Here is a 24,271-nt window from a genome sequence, read left to right as displayed (position 1 = left end):
TGGTTGATGGTGATAAACCTTCTTTGCTCAACATTTTTCAAACCCAGGTGTGTACGGCGAGTTATTTCCCACACATATGCTGCCATGGAGTCTTTCAGGAAAAATTTCCTATGAAATACTTACTATAATTCTCCTTTCCTGATCAACTCCATGGCAGCAGGAGTTCCCTCCCAAATGTCTAGAGTAGGCTAGTTATGGAACGTGGGCGCTGGCTTGGAGCAAAGATTTATGGGAGAAGGGTCCTATAGGGGAGGAGTGGAGGCGAGTTTAACTGAACATGTATTCTGCCATGGAGTCTTTCAGGAAAGGAAAATTAGGGTAAGTATTTCATAGGGAATTTTCAGTTTTTGTGGCTGGGGATCTTAATTTCTTTCCTGGTCACAGCTCATGCACTTTTATTTTTCAATTATATTTCTTGCAATTCTTCTTCTTGAATCGAAATTTGTTCATTTTTCATAAAATTTGTTCATTTTTCATAAAATTTGTTCATTTTTCATAAAATTTCCAACATGCCCGATCACTCAAATTCGATGGTCGCATGAAAATCCTTGACTAATGGTAAAAAATCAAATGATTATTCAAAAGGTGCAATTTTCGAAAGAAAAATTGTTTAGAATTCGATATGCTTTAAAGTTAAAAAAAAAATTCTCTTAAGCAATTTATGTAAAAAGTGAATGTTGCAAGCGACTCTGGCAGTGCTCTAGCTTGCCCTATCAATTGTCACTGCAACTTTTTCTGGTCAGCTTGTAAACAAGTTAAAATATGAATTAAGTAACGTTAGTGAAAACTTGTAATATACAGAATACTATGAAGTGTTAACAAAATATAGTTATCAAAATGCAAAATGATTTTCTTCTGTTTGTTGATCAACATAGTGTTAATTGAAAATCATTGAGAACCAGTGATCATCCACTGATTCTGATTGATCTCCAGTTAAAACACTGTCTGCCAGTTAACACAGAAAATAGTTTTATGGGGAGTACAAAATATATATATATTTTTTTTAAAGTGTTACTAAACCCATGACCCTGCATTTACTATACAGGCAGTCCCTGGGTTAGAACAACAAGGTTCTGTAGGTTTGTTCTTAAAAGCGGAGTTCCGCTCGCACTAATGTGCATCCTTTAAAAAAAAATGGCAATTTGTTTATTTTTCTGTTCACTTACCTGATTTAAGCCTATATCTAATTTCACCTCTTCCTTAAGCGGCCGTCATTTCAGGTTTTGCATTGGCTCCTAGAAGATCTTGGTCAGCTTGCTATGGCACTGCTCCAGTAACATTTAACTTTGGCAAGCTGACCAAGATTACACCGCACTGCACATGTGCGAGATAAGCAGGTGCATGCTGGGTAACCAGCATGCATGGAATCCAGGAAGGAGGACCCTGTGGCTTCAGATGCCCACACTGGAGATAGCCACTCTGAGCAGGAACTTCACTAAGTAAGAAAATGATGCTGCACAAATAGAAAACTGGACATAGTTTACAGCATTTATTCTAGGGGTATTTTAAAAGTCATATTTCGGCCGTAACTCTGCTTTAAGTTTAATTTGGAACAGGTACAATTTTTAAGTGCAACTCCAGCCATAGCGAAGGGTTAACACCCCCGTAACATTTGTTTTGCTGTCTGTGCCCCTGTTCATAAGATTTCACCTCACTTTCTGTACCTGTAGCAATTGGATTTTGAAAATTTTGGGTTGTTGTGAAAGGATTGGTGATAAAGCTTCAGTGGAAACACCTTTATCCTATAATAGCTCTCACAGGAGTGAATTTTCCCTCCTAGGGGTAGATTTCCTCTCACAGGGGTGAATTTCCCTTCCTAGGGGTAGATTTCCTCTCACTTCCTGTTGTCTCCCTCCGTTTGTAAGTATGAGTCATTTGTAAGTCATATGTTTGTAACCCAGGGACCACTTGTATCTGGTCTCTCACAGTACATAGAACATGGAAATGCAATTATTTTAGTGAATATAAACTGCTAAATACCTTTTCTCAACAGCAGTATATAGCAGTCGTGTGACTTCTACCAGTGTCAGGCCAAGCACTGGTTAAAGCTTGTAGGAGAAGTTTTCATTGTCCTCTAACTGCTCTATGAGGCTGCAGGACTCCTGGCCCTCTGTCTGGATAGTGCTGATTGGCCCTGTGCTGATCACATGCACCCTCCCAAGAAAAAAAAGAAAAAACTCTCTAGCAATACACACCAAACTGAGCATGTGCAGGAGTGCCCCCAAGGCTTCCGTTCTATCATAAGATGGATTGGGAACAGTAAAGAAGGGGAGGATCAGAGTAGACAGGATCAAATAGCCTTTTTACACAATGCGCAGGATTAAACCCAGTGAGTATAACAAGCATGCTTTACTGCATATACAGACTGATTTTACTGTGGTGGGCTTAGTAACACTTTTTAAGAGTGGTCCTTTTAATTATAATATTTTTTATTACTTTTCTACGAAAATAAATACAAATCATAGGTAATTAACACTCAATAGGTACAATCTCATGGTACAATGGTTCTTAAACAATGATGACAGGTTTACAGAAAACATATATCATTAACAGAGTGGTCCTTTTAAGGGCCTTTTCACATAGAGCTGCCCGGGATGGATGTCAGTCTTTTGACATCCATGGCCATTCAGTCTGCCTTTACACATTGGACACAGGCAGACCTGTAATGGCTATATGGACTGCTGGATGTTAATGGACTTGTGTCCATTTAAGGCTACCTCTGATCTATCACGTTTAGGCCTGAAATAAACAACGATTTATTTTTATTTTTTTACGGAAATGGACAGACTCAGAGGTAGGAGGGTGTAAACGGACACAAATCCTTTTTATCCACCTGTCCATAGAGCTGCATGAAGCTTCCAATCAAGTCCACCTGAAAAACTGACAGGTAGACCTGATCGGAAAGCCCGCATGACCGGACCTTAAATATATCAAAGGCTTCAGAAAAGCTCTATGCCAAATATAAAATGTTGATTGTTTAAAATGTTTCTGCATTTGTTTCCTATACCACCAGATGAACTTATTAGACAAGTGACAATTAACTGTGCGGAGCGTGGCATCCTGCTGCTGAGGGTGCGAGATGAAATTCACATGACCATCTCAGCATACCAGACTCTGTATGAAAGCAGCGTGGCTTTTGGCATGAGAAAGGCCTTACAGGCTGAACAAGGCAAATCGGACATGGAGAAAAGAGTAGGTTCCTTTTCAAATCCTATTTCTTTGTCTTTTTACTGTTAAATATAGTGTGGAAAAATAAGCCTATGCAAAGTCAGATTTACTTTGAGGACAGCATTTTTTAAACACAAAAAATGATATGCCATTGAAGGTGAGTTGTTAGATCTCTTTGATAAAGTGCAAAAAAATGCTGGTCGAATCTGCCAAAAACCTTGCAAGCAGATCATTTCCTCTACTATCAGCCTCTGCTATCTGTTAGCAGTCAGCATTGTTCACCACTCTCTCTCTCTGGAATACAGAACTTTTCACCTCTATCTTTTGGGGCGGAGGAGAGGAGGAGGTGTTCTGTAGTCTTGTCCTAGGGGTTACCCCATAGAAACAGTATGGTGAGGGAGCATTGTCAGGAAAGAAAATAAGAGAACAAATGTAGATCTACATCTAAGAACTTGTAAGTTGCAGCATATTACATTTTTTCTCTTGGGTTTTGATACATTCGTATACCTAGCAAAGTCAATTTTGCTAAAGAACTCAAAAACTTCTAATTATAAACCAAAATGTCCAAGAAGCTAGATGGATAAGTTAAAGCTTCCTTTTCACCATTCCATCAAAGTGAGTTTCTATAGTGTTTGGGATGTTTACTGTCATTTTAGGTATTCTTAAACAACTAGAGGTTGTTAAGAGATTTAATTTAAAAAAATTGTAATTACTGGTTCCTAGCTCCCATAGATTCACATTTTCAATCTGTTACTTTCCCAAAGGACCAAAGAAACTCTTCCCCAGTTCATGAAAAAGGTGTTGCCAAAAGGGCTCAGCTCCTAAGCTGACGATACATGAACAGTGCTGTTATATTCTTAATGTTCAAAGTATTCATACCCCTTGATGCAGTGGAGCGCAATGACCGGGCTTTGCTCTCTGGTAGCAGTGTCTTAATCACAAGATAGGCTGCATATGATTACAAATCCTTTAGAATGTAAACTTGATCTTGTCTTTGTATTTCAAAAGAGTTTGAGTTTACCTTTAAAAAAAAAAACCTTGGGCAAATGTGTAAAGTTGGTTTATATGTTGGTTAAACTATTGATATTATTTTGAAAATGTGAATTGAATGAAATCTTCCTTTTATTTAAAGAGAAACTCCAAGAAGACAATGCAGAGTGGAAATACATGTGTGTGGACTGTGTTTCTTTGCCAGAGGATTTGAAATTCTGTTTAGTTGGCTTTGTGATTCACAATCTATTGCCCCACTGCACAACCAGGCCATGGATAATGCTATTTTCTGCTTAACCACTTAAGCCCCGGACCAAGCCCCTTTTTGCGATTCGGCGCTGCGTCGCTTTAACTGAGAATTGCGCGGTCATGCGACGTGGCTCCGAAACAAAATTGGCATCCTTTTTTTCCCACAAATAGAGCTTTCTTTTGATGGTATTTGATCACCTCTGCGTTTTTAATTTTTTGTGCTATAAACAAAAAAAGAGCAAACATTTTGAAAAAAACACATTATTTTTTACATTTTGCTATAACAATATCCCCCAAAAATATATAAAAAAACATTTTTTTTCCTCAGTTTAGGCCGATACGTATTCTTCTACAAATATTTGGTAAAAAAAAAGTCGCAAAAAGATTTTATTGATTGGTTTACGCAAAAGTTATAGCGTCTACAAAATAGGGGATAGTTTTATGGCATTTTTATTAATATTTTTTTTTTACTAGTAATGGTGGCGATCAGCGATTTTTATTGTGACTGTGATTTTATGGCGGACACATCGGACAATTTTGACACATTTTTGGGACCATTGGTATTAATACAGCAATCCATGCAAGGGCTTTCACACTGGAGCGGTGCGCTGGCAGGACGGTAAAAAAAAGTCTTGCTAGCAGCATCTTCGGAGCAGTAAAGGAGTGCTCCCTCACCGCTCCTGCCCATTAAAATCAATGGGGCAACGTGGCTATACTGCCGACAAAGTGCCTCTGCAGAGGATCTTTGCGGTGGTTTGTAACCCTTTCTCAGCCGCTAGCGGGGGGTAAAACTGCCCCGCTAGCAGCCAAATAGCACCACAAATCCAACGGTAAAGCGCCGACGCACCTCGCGCCCCAGTGTGAAAGGGGCCTTAGGGTGTCCAGATTCTGAATAAAGTAGTAGAGCAGACACCTTTTGAACACCAGCACGGTCAGTATGTGGAGAGGGTAGTATTGGACTAGTAGATTTAGACTAATATTTTAGAATCCGTTACAGCAAATAGTTTTGACCTTTTGGAATAAAAGTTTTACATGAATAAATAAAAGCTGATATTGTAAGCACCCTACAGTGGTAAATGGTTTGACACAACCTTCTAATTGCTACATCTGTGGGACAGCTTGGTCCAGTAAATTAAGCTTAACCACTTGCCGACCGCCGCACGACGATATACGTCGACAGAATGGCACGGGCAGGCATATGGGCGTATATATACGTACCTGCCTTCCCGCGGGTGGGGGGCCCGATCGGGCCCCCCCCCGGTGCCTGCAGCGGTCGGTATTCGTTCGGGAGCGATCCGGGATGAGGGGGCGGCCATTCATTCATGGCCACCCCCTCGCGATCGCTCCCGACGAATAGAAATGCTCCGTGACATCACTTCCTCTCCTGTAATGTAAACACAGGAGAGGAAGTGATGTAATCTCTCCTCCGTGTCGGTATTTTTCGTTCCGGCACCGAGGAGAGAGGATCGGTGAGTTGCACCAACACGACACTACACAGTAGAACATGCCAGGCACACTCACACCCCCCCTTTACCCCCCGATCACCCCCCCAATTACCCCTGCCCCCCCAGTCACAGTGACACCAATTGCATTTTTTTTTTTTTTTTTTTTTTTGCATTGGTGTCATTTGTGACTGTAATAACTGTTAGGGCAGTTAGGGTTAGCCCCCTTTAGTTCTAATGTGCCCCCCTACCCCCCCCAATAAAGGTTTAACCCCGTGATCACCCCCCGTCGCCAGTGTCACTAAGGCTGGGTTCACATTGCAGCGGTTTATGAGAACGGATGTGATTCGCACCGCACTGCAGTGCAAATCACATCCGATCTCTGTGCGATTCGAGTTCAGCCATACAGATAGTATGGCTGAATTCGTGTCGCACCCGCCGCAAATTCGCACGGGACCCTTTTTTTGGTCCGCAGCAGAATCGGATCGCATGGGTGTTCACACCATGCGATCCGAGTTTGCAGATCGCACTGCGATATGCGAACTGATCTGGGGGTGTCATTAACATTTCACTGACACTCCCAGCAGTTCGCATAGGGCAGTGTGAACTGCCGCCGGGAGGCATGCGATGCGGGAACCCCCTGCGGATTCGTGGCGTTCCCGCATCGCTCCAGTGTGAACCCAGCCTAATAAGCGATCATTTTTCTGATCGCTGTATTAGTGTCACAGGTGACGCTAGTTAGGCAGGTAGGTATTTAGGTTCGCCGCAGCTTTTTATAGCGCCAGGGACCCCCATATACTACCGCATAAAGCCCCCTGATTGCCCCCTAGTTAACCCTTTCACCAGTGATCACCATATAACTGTTACAGGTGACGCTGGTTGGTTAGTTATTTTTTATAGTTTCAGGGCACCCGCCATTTATTACCTAGTCTCACTAGTGTACCCCTGAATTTAGGGGTGTCTACTTTCCAAAATGGGGTCATTTGGGGGGGTTTGTGCCATCTTGGCATTTTATGGCCTTCAAAACTGTAACGCCCTTAGAAAGCCTGAAGGCGGTGCTTGGTTTTCGGGGCCCCGTACGCGGCTAGGCTCCCAAAAAGTCCCACATATGTGCTATCCCCGTACTCAGGAGAAGCAGCAGAATTTATTTTGGGGTGTCATTTCAAATATGCCCATGGCATGCGTGAGCAATATATCATTTAGTGACAACTTTGTGAAAAAAATAAATAAAATTAAAAAGTTTGTAATTTTCCCGCAACTTGTGGCAAAATATAAAATATTCCATGGACTCAACATGCCTCTCAGCAAATAGCTTGGGGTGTCTACTTTCTAAAATGGGGTCATTTGTGGGGGTTTTGTGCCATCTTGGCATTTTATGGCCTTCAAAACTGTAATAGGTAGTGAGGAGTGAAGTCAAATATTTACGCCCTTAGAAAACCTGAAGGCGGTTCTTGGCTTTCGGGGCCCCGTACGCGGCTAGGCTCCCAAAAAATCCCACACATGTGGTATCCCCGTGCTCAGGAGAAGCAGCAGAATTTATTTTGGGGTGTCATTTCACATATGCCCATAGCATGTGTGAGCAATATATCATTTAGTGACAACTTTGTGTAAAAAAAAAAAAAAATTATTTTTTTTTGTCATTATTCAATCGCTTGAGGCAAAAAAATAAAATATTCAATGGGCTCAACATGCCACTTATCAATTTCCTTAGGGGGTCTACTTTCCAAAATGGGGTCATTTGGGGGGGTTTTGTACTGCCCTGCCATTTTAGCACCTCAAGAAATGAGATAGGCAGTCGTAAACTAAAAGCTGCGTAAATTCCAGAAAACGTACCTTAGTTTGTAGATGTGACAACTTTTGCGCAAACCAATAAATATACAGTTATTGACTTTTTTTTTACCAAAGACATGTGGCTGAATAAATTTTGGCCTAAATGTATGACTAAAATTGAGTTTATTGGATTTTTCTAATAACAAAAAGTAGAAAATATCATTTTTTTTCAAAATTTGCGGTCTTTTTCCATTTATATCGCAAAAAATAAAAATCGCAGAGGCAATCAAATACCATCAAAAGAAAGCTCTATTTGTGGGAAGAAAAGGACGCAAATTTTGTTTGGATACAACATTGCATGACCGCGCAATTACTAGTTAAAGCAGCGCAGTGCCAAATTGTAAAAAGACCTCTGGTCATTTACCAGCAAAATGGTCCGGTCTAAAAGTGGTTAAAAGCAGTATTAAACCCAAAAGCAAACATTTATTATACTGCAGCTTACCAGTTCTTAAATGTGATGGATGCATTTGTTTTCTTTTTTTTTTTTTCTTTAATTTTCATCTGGTGATCCAGCCAGTAACTGTTTTTCAAAAAAAAGCTCTTACAGTGCAGCTACAGGGATGGGACAGACCATTTACCACGAACAGAGGTACATGGTGTACACAAATTGGATCCAAAGGGCTGAACTTCCGAAAAAGTTATTGCCAGTGTAAAAATGGCAGACAAAAACACAGTGGGAGTAGAAAACAAATTTTGACGCGTTTCACACTAACTTGCGCTTACTTATGACTAGCAAGTCTTTTCCTTCAAACACCAAATACAAATTCCTTAAAGTGGGGTGCCCCTAAAAAAATAAAAAAATAAAAAGTCAGCAGCTATAAATACTGCAGTTGCTGACTTTTAATAATTGGACACTTACCTGTCCCAGGGCCCAGCGATGCGGGGGAACGAAGCCCCCCCTCGTTCCACGCTCCGCTCGTGGCGCCGTCATTCGTACTGTGGGCACCCAGCCGTGGCTGCGTGAGCGGCGCAGGGCGCCGTGATACGCCGCACAGTCATCTGGGACACGTGACAGGTCCCAGATGACTGTGCGGCGCGAGGGGAAGTGATGTCACCAGCCCGGGCAAGGAAGAAGGCAGACTACGAGGGACCCCCTAGCAACATGTATTTAGAGGTGACTAAAACATTTTTTTCTTCCAATTATTTTTTTTTTTTTAAAGAATTTTAAGCACTTTTTTATTTTTAGTGGCAATACCACTTTAATAACAAGCAGCTATGAACGATCTCTCCTGTCTGCTGTTCTCTATAATACATTTGTTGTGTACACACAATTAAATCTATGAACAGCAGGGAACAAAAAGATACAATAAAATAAAAACCAGCAGCGTTATACCCTAAAGATGCATGTGGCGCGAATCCAGCCCAACACCAACTTTAAAGCTACACATTTGCCTCATAAAGCCAGAGTGGACTTACCGACACTTATTAATCAAAACAACACAACAAGGATCACTCAAAGAATGATTGAATCGCACATCAATTGGATAATCAAATCAAAGTGTGTATGGCCGGCCATCATATGAACGAGCTTTGTATTTGTGAGATTAAAAAGAACAAAAAATCAAGATCTCAAAGCATCCACTAGGTGGCGGAAGTATCCAGCCTCTGTTTATTACCAAATTAGCTATTTGCTTTTGCAAATTCTTATATAAGTTTAGAACAAAGAAAACATGATTTGTGATAGCAGCCCTGCTTAGGTTTTCGTTATAAGCAGTGCGATTCCATGCACTGGTTCTGGCATTCCTATTGCATTAAAAGCATTAAATGGACATCTTGCTTCAAAACAATGCTGAACTCAAGGCAGATTAAAAAAACAATATATGCAGTCATTAAAATAATGATGTATATTTTTAACGCAACTAGTGTACTTCACTGCTTTTGCTTTAGCTACTCAGGCTGGGAGAGAGAGGAACAGCATTAAGTGAAGTTTAAACATTTTTTTTCTGGGATATAGGTTCAGTAACATTACTTACCTCTTATAAAGTGTCCTGAGTGCTCTCTAGTATAGAAATGTTCCCTGCAGTGATGACAGGTCCTTTTCACAGTGAGCGCTAATGAACTTTGTGAAATAAACAACAATTTGCACTGCATAGTTGCACGTTATGAGAGACTTACCTTAAAACGAAGCCCTCCAGCGGCATGCTGTCACCGATGACAGGGCTTCCATCTTCACCTGGTCTTCCTTCTGGGTTCACAGATTGCAGCCCTGAGACGGTGACGTCACCGACTGCTCCTCTGTCGAGTATCTCCTAAACGTGCATTTTTAGGAGATATTGAATGGAAGGCCATCCTGAAAAAAAAAAAAAATTGAATTAATATTCTTTAATAAATGTAACTAAAAACAAACAAAAAAAAAAACTTACCAGAAACCCCTGTTGCTAGTCAGTCTTCCTAATCTGCCTCTTCCTACTCTGCGGTGATCTTCAGTCTTCGCGTTGTCTTTTGGGGAACGCTGTGTTCTGGCAAATGTGTGTGTCCCAAAACACAGTGCGCCCCATTCACAAAGCGCCGCACGACTCCCACATGCGCAGTAGGAAACGGACAGTGAAGCCGCAAGACTCCACTGCCTGTTTCCCTTAGTGAGGATGGCGTTGCTGGGACACGATATGAGGGATGTATCAGCCTCGGGGGGCCAACATTGCAGGTGCCCTGGACAGGTAAGTGTCCTTATTAAAACTCAGCAGCTACAGTGTTTGTAGCTGCTGACTTTTAAAACACCCCTTTAATTTTACCTACAGGTAAGCTTTACTATAAGCTTACCTGTAGGTAAAAATGGCAGACAACTAGGGTTGCACCGATACCAAGCATTTTCATGAGTACTCTTATGCTTAATCTGATAGCGCTTACTCATGACTAGCAAGTCTTTTCCTTCAAATACAAATTCCTTAAAGTGGAGTGCCCCTACCGGGCTCAGCGTCCTCAGCGTAGCCCCGGGGGGGGGCAGGCAATGTCCAGGGGCAGCCTCACAGATGATCAGTGCAGTGGTGGGGGCAGCTGACAGACGCTTCTCCTCCTCTCCCTCCCGCAACTGTCAGCTGTATTATTGAAAGCTATACTGGGAGATCAGTGCTTATAACCTCCGCACCGACTCCCCCCCTCCCCCGACTGTCCCCTATCCTCCCGGGGTCCTCTGGCTGCTCTTCCGGTCCCCCCTCTTCCCAGATCTGTCAGGATGGAGAGCGGAGGGAGGAGCTGGTCAATATGTCATTGACTGGCTCCTTCCTTTTATAAATGCACACTGTGATCACTAACTCTGTCTATTCATAACTGACCATCGTAATCTTTTTGCAATGTCTTTTTACAATGTCTCAGTTTATGAATGAACAGGAGCCTCTGTCTCTTGTGCATTCATCTTCAGTGCAGCCGAGGCTGCAGAGAAAGGGACTTGGGAATCTGTGTCCTCAGTCCCTTTCCCTGTTTCAAAAGGGAGATATCAGGGGTCTGTCTAGACCCCTGATAATCTCACCGAATCCACCCCTCAACAGGACTGATAAAAAAAAACTGTAAAACAAAAAATATTTAAAGGTTCAATTGTAAAAGTAATATAAAATAAAAAAAATACAAATAAATAAATAAATAAATAAATAAACTACTGACAGTCCACGCCTCATCAGTGCCACCTATCAGTGCCCATCAGTGCTGCATATTAGTGCGACTGTCACATGACATTAAAAAGAGTATGGTATCGGCGAATACTTGAAAAAAAAATTATCAGTACTTGTACTCTGTCTTTACTACCACTTTAAATGGGTTGTAAAGGTTCGTGTTTTTTCATCTTAATGCATCCTATGCGTTAAGGTGAAAAAACACCCGGCAGTCAGCGGCCCCCTAGCCCCCCCCCATTTTACTTACCCAAGCCCCTTCATCTCTTCGGCAGGGACGCACTGTCCCTCTTTCCATGGGGTCCCGGCTCTTGATTGGATAGATTGATAGCAGCGCGGCCATCAATCAAATCCAATGACGTGGGCGCTGGGGTGGCAGGGCCGAGTCCGACATTCGTGTCTATGGATGCAAATGCTGGACTCGGGAGCGCGCCCGCAAGGTAACCCCCTCTGGTACCTCAGAGAGCATTTTTCCTAGGGGGTTATCTGATGCAGGGATTAGCCGCGAGAGCCGCCGGGGACCCCAGAAGAGGATGTTTGGGGCCACTCTGTGCAAAACGAGCTGCACAGTGGAAGTAAGTATATGTTTGTTATTTAAAAAAAAAACGATCCTTTACAATTACTTTAACTTCCTAGGCTCTAACATTATAGTTCATTGAAGAAATCCTGACTGCTCCTTTTTGTCATCCTCCACTCAGAAAAGTCCTTGTATTGCTTTCTCAGAATGCAAGTGGGGGGAGAGGCAGATAATTGACAGGATCTGCTCTCCCACTCACAGGGTGTAAAGAGGACCTGTCATCAATGCAGGGAACATTTCTACATTAAGGAGTAATCGGCAGGGCATAGGATAGACTTCATTAGAGGCCAGTAAGGGCACTAAATTAATATTCCAGACATTTATATGGAGGGACCAGACAAGTTCAACTACACAAAACACCATTTCATGTTTAGACTAGCCCCCATTAAAACACTCTCAAAGTAACAGGTCCTCTTTACATAGGGCATTTTGGTGTACTTTGCTTGGAGATCAGAGCTATCTCAGAAGTAGAATTTACAGAAGCTCCTGGTTGTGTACGCAGATCTCTCTCTCTCTCTCTCTCATCACATCTCCCAGTCATTCCTTGTTGCTAGAACATTGCTAACTATTACTGTTCACCTTCACCATCACAGGAGCACGCTCTCAAACATTAAGCTCAGAGCTACTGAGTCAGGGGAGAGAAAGTGCATGTAGGGGGTTTGAATCAGAAAAAAAGAGCTTGCTCCTATGCTGGTGGAGGTGAACAGCAGGGCAGGACTTACCATTGGGCTTGAGTGTACCCAGCTCGGCTCCGCTCATAGTTATGCCCAGTCCTGCCCTATGATGGACATAACACAGGGACTGGGCATGACTGTGAGCCGAGCCGAGTACACTCGATTACAATCGGCTCTGCTCGGGACTGCGAGAGGGCCCGAGAGCCACCGAGATACACAGGACTCTGTATCTCGGCAGCCCCATTTTTAAACTTCAAGACTGCAATTACAAGCCTGCAAATGACACTGGACAAGGCTGCAGATGGACACTGATAAGGCTGCATTGATGGGCATTTAAATGTAATTTTTTTCCTTAAACTTCCCTCCTAAAAGTTTTATCCTTAAAATTCCCTCCTAAACTTGGGGTGCATGTTATATGCCAGCACGTGTTATACGCCGATAAATATGGTAATGTATAGAAGGTAGGACCCAAAAGTGACTCAAGCCCAGGGGCCCCCACCACCCTAAGTCCTGCCCTGGTGAACAGTAAAGCCTCGTGCACACGATCAGACTTTCCAACTGGGAAATGTTCGATGACAGGCTGTTGGTGGTAAATCCGACAGTGTGTATGCTCCATCAGACAATTGTTGTCGGACTTTCCACAGACAAATGTTAGCTAGCAGGTTTTCAAATTTTCCACGGACAAATGTGTGTTGTCGGATTTTCTGAATGCGTGTCCACAAGTTCCTCGGACAAAAGTCCAAAGTACAAACACGCATGCCCGGAAGAAAGGACGAACTGGAAGTGGTCGGTCTTGTAAACTAGCATTCGTAATGGAAAATTAACATTCATGACGTGGCAAATTATGAAATCTCGAAATGCAGCATACAACTACCTTGGTGTCCCTTGTTAATTTTACATTGTATTTTTTTTTAAATGTCACTGCCTACTCCCAAAATGTCATTTGAATTAAAACACGTAGTATTATTCTCCACATTTTTTTTTTTTATTGTGCATTAAAAAAAGAAAACAAATAAAATTAGATGCTATCTGCCAATAGAACTTGACCAAAAAGTGCATTCCATGCATCCACAAATCTAGAAAATATACCAAATCAAATCATTATTCAACCAAAAAAATAATGTCAAAGCAATAACTCCAAGGCCAATATTAAATAACACGTTATCTCCTCCGATTCCACAACATGGCTGGTTGACGAACAGCCGTTCAGAAACAAACTGAAAAGTGCAAAATGAAAGTGCTAATCAACACTCACCAAACTTCTACTAACACGAAATTAGCAGAAGTAGTCCAAAGGGTGGTGCTAAAGAGTGAAAAACAGCGTAGTACGTCACTACGTTCATAATTGTTGGCCAACAATTGTGTGGCTGTGTGTATGCTAGACAAGTTTGGGCCAACTCCCTTCGGACAAAATTTCAAAGTTTTGTTGGCCAACAATCTGATTGTGTGTATGAGGCATTAGAGCAGGCGTCTTAAACTGGTGGCCCTCCAGCTGTTGCGAAACTACAAGTGCCATCATGCCTCTGCCTGAGGGAGTCATGCTTGTAACTGTCAGCCTTGCAAAGCGTCATGGGACTTGTAGTTTCGCAACAGCTGGAGGGCCGCCAGTTTGAGACCCCTGTTTTAGAGCTAGGGGTCCGTTAGCAACATCCTACCAATAAGCCAGAAGGGGATGATGCAATCTCTGGGAGTTTTTCCAGTTAAGCTTTAGGAGGTGTGTAAAAGTCCTACACTTTTAGGACATTATTCAACTTTAGTTAGAGTTGCACAGTTTGTATTTATCTACAGACACCCCTTACCTGCCTAGGCAGTTTTTTTTTGGTATAGGTGAATTATGCCGTTAAAGTACTGCAGAGTAATTTGAGGCATGCTATATAACTAGTACTACAGCACTAGTATCCAAGGATCTCGTGACCTTGGCATGGCCCCTATAGAAAATCTGCATGCCACTAAAGTAGTTATTTGTTGAAAATAACATTAGGAAAGTGAGAACTTGCTGGCCCAAACCAATAAACAAAGTCATTACAGACGCCTCATACCCCCTTCAATACAAGACAGCCACAATGTCAGAATATCTGGTTCAGCACTGTGAATCCCAACAATTTACGCCAAGGTCTAAAATCCAACCTGTTCAACCATATCTAATACACAATGAAATTACATTTGCCATGCTTTAAACTGCTTCATATTTCAATGGTGACTTCATAGCTTTAGCTTGGCCTTAAGGACTGCATTCAAAATAATTTAACATTTCTTTAAACAAATTTTATTTTTGAGTCAGTAATTTCATGCTCGACATACTTGGATTTTAATCTCATTATCAAAGTTTTAAAAATATGAAACAATACTTGAAATGATTTTTTTATTTTTATTTTTTCTAGAAAATGGTCCAGCAGTTAAAAAGACAAATTGCTCCCCGGAAAAAAAAGATAGAGGGTGTGTTTCTTATTACCTTGTTGCTAACACATCATTGGCTAATGTGATTTAAAGGGCAGGGATGACATTAACTGCCTGCAGAGATGAGGACATTGCAGACACTGTCTCTATGAATTAAAGTTTTCTTATCAACAGTATAATACCATTAACTTGTTATATACAGAAATTAATTCTGTTCAGAGGCAGGAAACAAACAAGGTACTCACACACTGGTTTATTTACCAAGATAGGTGTCAGATTCTTAGTTTTATCCCTTACTAGAAATATTTTACATACAACACTTTAGATCATAAAATAAAACAATGATGATGATCATTCCTAATATTTAGAAATCAATCATCAGCCAGCTTTCGTAAAAAAACATATCAACACATCTTCAGAAACTATGTTTAAATTTACTTTAGTGTGTGTTGTGTTTTTTATTTTATTATTTATTTATTTTAACTTGTCAGGTTTTAATTGCTGTGTCAAATGTAGGTAGATTCCCCCTAGTCACCTGTCTAGGTGACTATTGTCAGAGACAGAAAAAGATGGGAAATACAAAATTTGAGATCTGTTACCAGAACTACAAATGAGATTGTACAGCATCTTCCTATGAGGGCATCTGTTCCAATTAGGGATGTCTAAAGCTGGTCATATACTAGCACAACTTTACAATTTTGTTCTAAATTTTTTGTTTTAAATAGAACTAAATGCAATTTTTTCCCATTTTTGGATAGAATAAGGGAGGTTTATTAACCCTGGTCAGTTTTATATATTTATTTATTTTTTGCCATCTGTGTCCCATTAGGGAGATTTTCCTTTACTTCCTGTTCCATAGCCAAAACAGGAAGTGAGAGAAAATCCCTCCAAAGTGAGGGAATTCCTGGTTGTCAACAGAACTAGTATCTGTAAAATTGTGAGGTGTGACTTAGAATTGTGCATGTGCCAATATTCTTGTAAAATAAATGGCACCAGAACTAGTGTGCCCCTTGAAAGATTTCCCCTCTGTTTCTGTTCTGGTGACAGCCCAAAATGTAGGATTTTCTATCACTTTTGGTCATAACGATCGCCGGGATAAACAGAGAGGGTGAATCTTCCCAAACGGGGCATGGGCAGCAATAAAAACCTGAAGGGTGTTCTTATTCCTCCTTCCCACTGTTTTGCTGTGAGTTCTACTTTAACAAGTTTCGTACAATTAACATTTTTTTGTGGGGTCAAATCGATGTTCGTTTTTCTTTATATAGAAAATTTGATGTACGGATTTCTAACAGTGAGCCACCATTCACACCAGTGCGACTTGTCCTGTAATTTGACAGTTCAAAATCGCATATCACGTTCCACTCTTTTTGTGGCTATGGAACCATTCAAATTGGTGCGACTCCGACTTGCACTGATTTGAAAAATGCTCATGCACTATTTTTGGCAATTTTTATTTTTTATTTTTTGCAACAGATGTTGGCAAGCCGCACATGAAATCAAACTGACCAGCGACTTTGAAATTGTGCTGAAGTAGCGCTGCGTTCAGTGTGAACCAGGGCTTAATTAGGTTTGGGAAAATCCATTAATTCCAAAAATATTATTAAAAAGCACACAAATATTTTAAAGGGGTTGTAAAGGTTTGTTTTTTATTTTCTAAATAGGTTCCTTTAAGCTAGTGCATTGTTGGTTCACTTACATTTTCTTTCTATTTTCCTTCTAAATGTTTTTTTTCTTTGTTTTCTTTGTCTGAATTTCTCACTTCCTGTACCTCCTCAATAAGCTGTTCAGTAAGTTGTTCTGGCTGACTAAACACCGCTCAGATGATGGTGTGAAGTTTACTGAGGAGAAACAGGAAGTAAGAAAGTCAGACAAAGAAAAAAAACATTTAGTAGGGAAATCAAAGGAAAAGGTAAGTGAACCAACAATGCACTAGCTTAAAGGAACCTATTTAGAAAATAAAAAACTAAGCTTTACAATCCCTTTCAGAACTTTTCAAATGACATTCATTAAGTCATCAAATGTATTGAGAATTTCTGTTTACATGTCCGTAAACATTCTTTGTATTAGTGTATAACCAGCTTAAGCAGGAAACTCCTTTCACTAGAAGGATTTCTACTAGAATTTAAAGAAGAAGTAAACTCTACCACTCTGATGCTTCTTTTCATCTAGTCCATTATAATAAGTAATTATCAAACTATAGCCACTGTAATCCAGCCCAAATCGCATATTACTTACTGTTTAAAGAAACTTTAAAAAACTTGTTTCCAGGGGTTAGGCATCTTAAGTATTGTTTTCTGAGTCCACAGTGGAGTGTATTTCCGCCTTTACATTGAGCACTTCCTGTACTGTTAACCAAGCCTCCTTCTCAATCCAACATTTTATGGCAATCCTGCTTCCCTGTTCATAGCTGACTTGTTTTATTTCATAGTATTTACTTGTGCCGATTGTCTAATATTTGCCTTTGTCAGTTTTATCAACTTCAACTGATGAGACTGCAGTAATAGCCAGGTTTACACTGCATGTCATGTCACATGGTCACATGATTCTGCAGCCTCCTGGGATATCAGTGGTGTGCTATAGGAAGTCCTGATAACAGAAAGACAAGCACATAGAGAGTGTGCTGTAAATCAGGGGAGATCTGGGCATGCTCAGTGACGTCATTCTAAAGAACCAAAAGGATTACAACAATACTAAGCAAGTAAGGCGATATCGACAAGCAGTGTTCATTAGGGTTTTTTATGCTGATTTACATGGGACAAAGTTAAGGGGGAATTTACAACCACTTTAAGATTATTGGAAACCTTTTTTTGCACATTTTTTTTATAAGTTTATGTATGCTCATGTGACCAGCTTTAAAGGAGTATTTTTTTTTTGTTTACCTTAATGCATTCACAGCATTAAGGTGGTAGTAAACCGCTTAAAAAAAAAAAAAAACCCTGCAAGACAATGACATAATGTGCTAGCATTCTATATACCTATTCTATAATACCTTAGAATGAAGCCCTTCCAGGATCACAGGCTCTGGCGCTGTGAGTGGCCAGAGACACAATGACATCACTACCATGCAGGCAGGCAAGAGCCCTCAGTTCCGTGATGAAGCTCTGAAGGTCCGCCATGGTATGCCTGACCTTCAGAGTGCATGAGCTGCTGGCGTCAGTGGCTGCATGCTGGGTGAATATCTCCTAAACTGTGCACATTTAGGAGATAATCATTTTGTTTACAGGTAAGGCTTACCTGTAGGTAAAAATAACAAAGCGGAATTTGCAACCGCTTTAAGGTAAAAAAAAAACACCCTGGTACATGTGCTACCTCTCCCCTCCCCAAACACTTAATTGCCATTTTTGCCACTACTGCTGGCTCTGGGATCATTCGGTGCCATTCCTTGAACTTCCTTGTTCTACAGAAAACACTAAGAGGTCTGTGGATGCACACAGCTCGGCACAGGTCCCAGACCAGAGCACACACACATAGGTATGCCATTTAGCACCCAGTCAGCTAAAGGAGACACCCATAAACAGGGAAGAGGAGTCAGGTGCTTTGTGACCCCCACCAGACAAGAAGAAAGAGATTTTTTATGCTCCTTTCACACCAGCGATCCGATCAGGTCTGCCTGTCAGTTATTCAGGCGGGCCTGATCAGATGGTTCATGCATTCCTATAGACAGTCCGTTTACACCTGCCTACTTTCGGGTCCATTTAAAAAAATGGAAGGGGCTCTGTCGTCTTCTATTTAGGCTGATTGGAGTGTAGTCGGGAGTAAACGGTCTTATCAGTTTACTCACGACCGCCCATAGAGCAGAGAGGGCTCTGTCCATTACCACTGTGCAGAAACTAAGCAGACACGGATGTGTCATCTGCCCGCTCTGCTCCCGTTGATTGGAATGGATTCTGAATTGAACCTGCCCCATGTGAAAGGGGGCTTAAAGCACAAGGAGAGGTGGCCTGGACCTCCTTGTCTAAATTACAAAAAAAAAGAGGGTTTATTATCACTTTAATATTTTATCAATGTGTGTTTAATGTCCTTTTTTTCCAACTTGTTCATATTAAGAGAAGTAAATATCTACAAGGCTTATCTCAGTGGTAATTTAGCACAGGGGCTAAGTAAGGCTAAATCTCCTTTACTGAAGCCTGTAGGCACCAATAGAAACACCCCTCTGCTATAATAACTTCCATTATTCTGAACATTTTCCTGTTTTATTTCTTATGAAAGCCACTCTCTTTGTTGCTGCTGCCACCTATAGGCACAGTTCTACTATTTCTAATGGTAAGTCCAGCCCTGTGCTTGCCTGGCATACATCCTGCCACTTCATGGTGAATCTACAAATATGTAGACAGAGCACATTTATGTAATATGTAATAAACAACCAAAATGTAATTGTCTTATGCAAACGTACTTAAAGGTATTATTTAGAATACTAACTAAATACACACAAATTTGAAAAAAAAAATGGTTTGCTGCAATACTCACATTTTAATCAGAGCTGCCTTTCTCCCTCATTGCAGTTCTTGTTTTCCACCACTAGATGATGCCAATATTCAGGATTAATTAACAGCCAGTGTCATTATTCCCACTTTCTCTAAACCTAGCTGTTATTAACTTGGGCTCAGGAATTAGGGAAGGAGTGGTGCAGTTGGAGTTACATAGTTAATGTAATTGCCAGCCACGAAGACCACATTTCCTGACCAGAGCCTAAACTGTGATAATAGACAAGTCTTAACAAGCATATTGTGTGTTTTCTGCAGATTGCAGAGTTGGAGCAAGAGAAGAAGGACATGGAGAGACAGGTCAATGAACAGAAGGCCAAGTGTGAGGCTATAGAGAAACGGGAGGCAGAGAGACGGCAAGTAGAGGAGAAGAAGCACGCAGAAGAAATACAGTTTCTCAAAAGGACTAACCAGCAGTTGAAGGTATGCAAATCCCTTAAATGTGCCCACCATTAATGTAAACCTTTCATGAGAAAATATACAATCTCCTGTTATGAAAATGTTGTTTGCCTGTGTGTCATGACCCACTAGTTTCAGCACTTTCTGAGTCGCTGACTGGGTACAACAATGCAGATCAGGCGTTCTTATTTCATTTGGTGCATGCTTTTTACGAGTTTTTTTTTTTTTTTTTTTTAGAAAGCCATCCGCAATGGCAGTAGGCAGTATTTACAAAGTAGAAGTTTCATTTAGAGTTGGTAATATCACGCTGGGCCTTTGTGATAAACAGTTGAGGACACCAACTAAACTGCTTAAAACATCACTTCCAACTGAAGTTTACGAAAATGTGATCTCAGGAGTTAACCTATTCCAAACTATCGAATGTGATTATTTGTATTTATGTTGTGAAAGATATATGTGGGTTAATATTCAATATGTTTCAGTTAACTCAGAATAAGTTTGGTTCAAGTGAACTCCTACCCTGCACTCTTAGCCCCTGTACACACGGTCGGAGATTTCGACAACCAAATCCGTCTGATTTTGTCCGTCGGATCTTGCCTGAAACTGTTGCATACACACGGTCGGACTAATCCGATCATTCAGAACGTGATGACGTAATTTCATTACGACGGGACTACGTTCAGGCTAGTAGCCAATAGCTTTGATGTAGGAATTTGATCTAAGCATGCGTGGCACTTGGTCCGATCAAAATTCTCTACACATGATCGGAGTATGTCCGATCGAACCAGTTGGTCGGGAAATATTTCCAACATGTTGGAAAATTGGGTCCGATGGATATTCTGAGGGAAACAGTCCGATGCATACCACACACAGTCAGATTATCCGACAACACGGTCCGATAGGACACATTCTGACGGATTCTCCGACCGTGTGTACAAGGGCTTATTCTTCGTCAGTGACTCAGAACTTGAAGTCTGAGAATTAGCAATCATAGCCGCACAGCTAGCATTTTAAAAGCAAAAAAAGACCAAATCAGTGGCAGCGTCTATATTTCTCTCATAATGGCTTGTGTACACAGCTGCAAAAAAGCAGTGCAAAAAGAGAAACTTTGTGGACTCTGTGGTAAGGAGGCTCTGATGATTAGATAACTTCTTATGCACACGGTTGGACTTTCCGGCAGAAAAAGTCAGACAGAATCTTTTCATCGGATATTTAGATCGTTTGTGTGCCTCATCTACCTTTTTTTTTCGAAAATTCTGACAGGCCTAGAAATAGAACATGTTTTAAATATTTCCGACGGAATCAATTCCTATCGGGAAAACCGTATGCTGTTCTAATGGACAAAAAAACGACACATGCTCTGAAGCAAGTACGAGACGGCAGCTATTAGCTACTGTCTATTGAACTTCCTTTCCCATCATACGTGTTGTACGTCACCACGTTCTAGATGGTTGGACTGGTCGGACTTTGGTGTGATTGTGTGTAGGCAAGATAGTTTTAGCGGAACTCCGTCGGAAAAACCGTGAGAGTTTATTCCGACGGAAAAAACGGTTGTGTGTACGCGCCATCACACCAGAGTTCCCTTTTACATCAGAGTCCACAGAGCTCCTCTTTACATCAGTTCCCCTTGCACTGTAAGGCAAACCCTGCGGACTCTGATGTACTGTAAAGGCTAACTTTGATGCAAAGGGGATTCTAATGTGATGGCAGGAAATATTCCCATTGCGAGACCATAAAAGGGCCCCCGGACTTGGGTCAGGGGGTCTCTTCTTGTTTTTTTTGCACTGGGGCTCTGAAGGTTCTAGTTACTCCTCTCATACTTGCATAGATTTTATTGGAATGTAAATAGACTTTTTTGCATCTCAGTGCTCTATGGACATGTATGTGTCTATATACAAACACTACAGACAGTTTGATTTGTTTTTTTACCTTCTGTCAGCAAGATCCTGCGTAGATGATCATTTCATTACAGCCGTGTGCATGTACCCTAAGAAATCTCTTTTAAAATGACTTGGCAAACACAAACTACTTCTGGCTATAATATGTCTTCCTTTAATTAAACTTTGAGATACAGACACTTAATTTTTTTACTTCCCATGTTGTCTTCCTGGCTAATTCAATAAATTACATTGAGGAGCAATGCCATGCAGCAAGTAAATGCAATCACTAAACTGTCAATGCTATCCAATAAAAAAAAAATTGAAAAACAGTTACATCTATTCTATATTACTTTTTATAATTTGAGATAAAAAAGCTCACTTTAGCCAGATTATTTAAGCAATAGAAGGCTTGTGTGTGGGCAAGGGTGTAATAGGCTGAGAGGGGGTTCTTCATGAACCAGGGAACACAAGAATTAGCAATTTCTTTGGCTTGCGTCCAGGGCCCATTAGGTGATGAGAATAGTGATAACTTTAAAGTGATTTTCACCAAATAAATACTAGTCACTTCCACGCTATAATGCGACCAACGGGGATCCTCAGATGTACTGTAAATCACAAGAAACCAAGTCCTCCCTATCCAACACAAATATCAAGGCAGCATTTCCAAAAACATCTGCGCAAGGTACAATATTTATATATATATATATATATATATATATATATATATATATATATATATATATATATATATATATATATATATACACACACACACACAGTGCATCCAGAAAGTATTCACAGCACTTCACTTTTTTCCACATTTTGTTGTTACAGCCTTATTCCAAAATAGATTAAATTCATAATTTTACTCAAAAATCTACAAGCAATACCCCATAATGACAATGTGAAAGATGTTTGTTTAAAATCTTTGCAAATTAATAAAAAAAAAAATCACACGTACATACATATAAGTATTCACAGCCTTTACCATGACACTCAAAATTGAGCTCAGGTGAATCCTGTTTCCACTGATCACCCTTGAGATGTTTTTACAACTTGATTGGAGTCCACCTGTGGTAAATTCAGTTGATTTGACATGATTTGGAAAGGCACACACCTGTCTATATAAGGTCCCACAGTTAAAAGTGCATATCAGAACGCAAACCAAGCCATGATGTCCAAGGAATTGTCTGTAGATTTCTTTTTTTTTTTTTTATAATTTATTTTTATTAGTTTTTTCATATAACATAGACAACGGCTGGGCCCTGTCAACATAACAGTAGCCCCTCCAACTGGCCACGCAGGGCCTGACATCCTTATCTTACAGTACTTCTAACCCCCACCTCCCCTGGTTGTCACAGCTCAGACCCCCTACTATGCTGATTTCAGTCTCATACTTAGGTTCCCCTCCCTCCCTACAGATATCACCTGTACAAGTATATCTCATTACGTTCGGTTCCACCTGCTGTCTCAATTATCCGCTCTTTCCTGCTCTACTGTGTCATTTCCGTGGTTCCTTCTGTGCAAAGATCCCAATTCATTTCGTCCCTAACATACAACTAAAGAGAGCTCATGTGTTCCTCCCTCAGCCCACAGTTTTATCTGACTCATACCAAGCCTTCCATACCTTTATAAAAAATGTTCCCACATCCTCTTGCCCTGTACGTTGTTTTATAATATGGTAACATAGTAATATGGTAACCAAGTGATGTCCGGGGCCTGACTGTTCTTCCACTTAAGCAAGATGGCCTTTTTCCCATAGAATAGCAGAATGGTAAGTAGTGTTCCCATTGCCCTTGAAGGGACCACCTCCTCCACCAACCCCAACAAGCACACCCTCACTGTCAGGGGAATAGGTACTGATAGTATGTCTGTAATGCAGCCCGCAATCTCCTACCAGAAACCTTGGATGTGTGGGCAATGCCAGAATATGTGTTCAGCATCCGCCGGAGAAAAAGAACACTCTGCCACTGTAAGCCCATATATTCTGGCAAGTCTTGCCAGTGTGTAATAGCTTCTGTGCAAGAATTTAAATTGGATCAATTGGTCCCTAGCTGAAACTATGGGTTGGAAGGGTTGAGTCCACATGTCGTCCCAGTCCTCAGCCTGAATAGCAGGAACTTCGGTTTCCCATTTGGTCCTACACTTAAAAACCGCCTTAGGTGAGCATTTAAAGAATTCCTTATATGTCATAGAAAGCGTCTTGGGACGGTCCTCCATTGACAGCAGAGATTCGAGGGCAGAGATTCCACCTTCAACTCCCCGAACTGAGCCTGGAATGCATGTCAGAGTTGGAAGAATCGGAAAAAGTAGGAGTTGGGTAAATTATGGCATGCCTGCAGCTGTGAGAAGGTTTGCAAGTCGCCCATGTGAGTTACGTCCTTAAGGGTTTTTACCCCTTTAGTGGCCCAGGTCATGGGGTCTGGCAGTCTGTAAAGGTGGGGTAATTGTCTATTTATCCATAAGGGAGTGGACAGGGACATACCTTTATAGCTAGGGGCTGCCAATTTTAATGCCCTTTCCCACGCCCTGATAGTGGCTGTCATTGTTAGAGTGATGGGCAGATCTGAGTTGGCACC

General features: G+C 41.1%; 1 protein-coding gene across 1 annotated transcript in view; it reads left to right on the top strand.

The window, feature by feature from the left end:
- DNALI1 (dynein axonemal light intermediate chain 1) overlaps positions 1–24,271 on the top strand; it is a 47,034-nt gene that overhangs the window by 11,306 nt on the left and 11,457 nt on the right. Inside the window, exons 4-5 of the mRNA XM_077481805.1 lie at positions 3,014–3,192; positions 19,672–19,836. Coding sequence (XP_077337931.1) covers positions 3,014–3,192; positions 19,672–19,836 — 344 coding nt within the window. The remainder of the gene's footprint in view (positions 1–3,013; positions 3,193–19,671; positions 19,837–24,271) is intronic.

Source organism: Lithobates pipiens, unplaced genomic scaffold, assembly GCF_037356315.1.
Source record: "Lithobates pipiens isolate NorthernLeopardFrog02 unplaced genomic scaffold, aLitPip1_a1.2 Scaffold_16, whole genome shotgun sequence".
Lineage (NCBI taxonomy): Eukaryota > Metazoa > Chordata > Amphibia > Anura > Ranidae > Lithobates > Lithobates pipiens.
The sequence above is the reverse complement of the archived record's forward strand: the minus strand, read 5'-3'. Positions and strand labels throughout refer to the sequence as shown.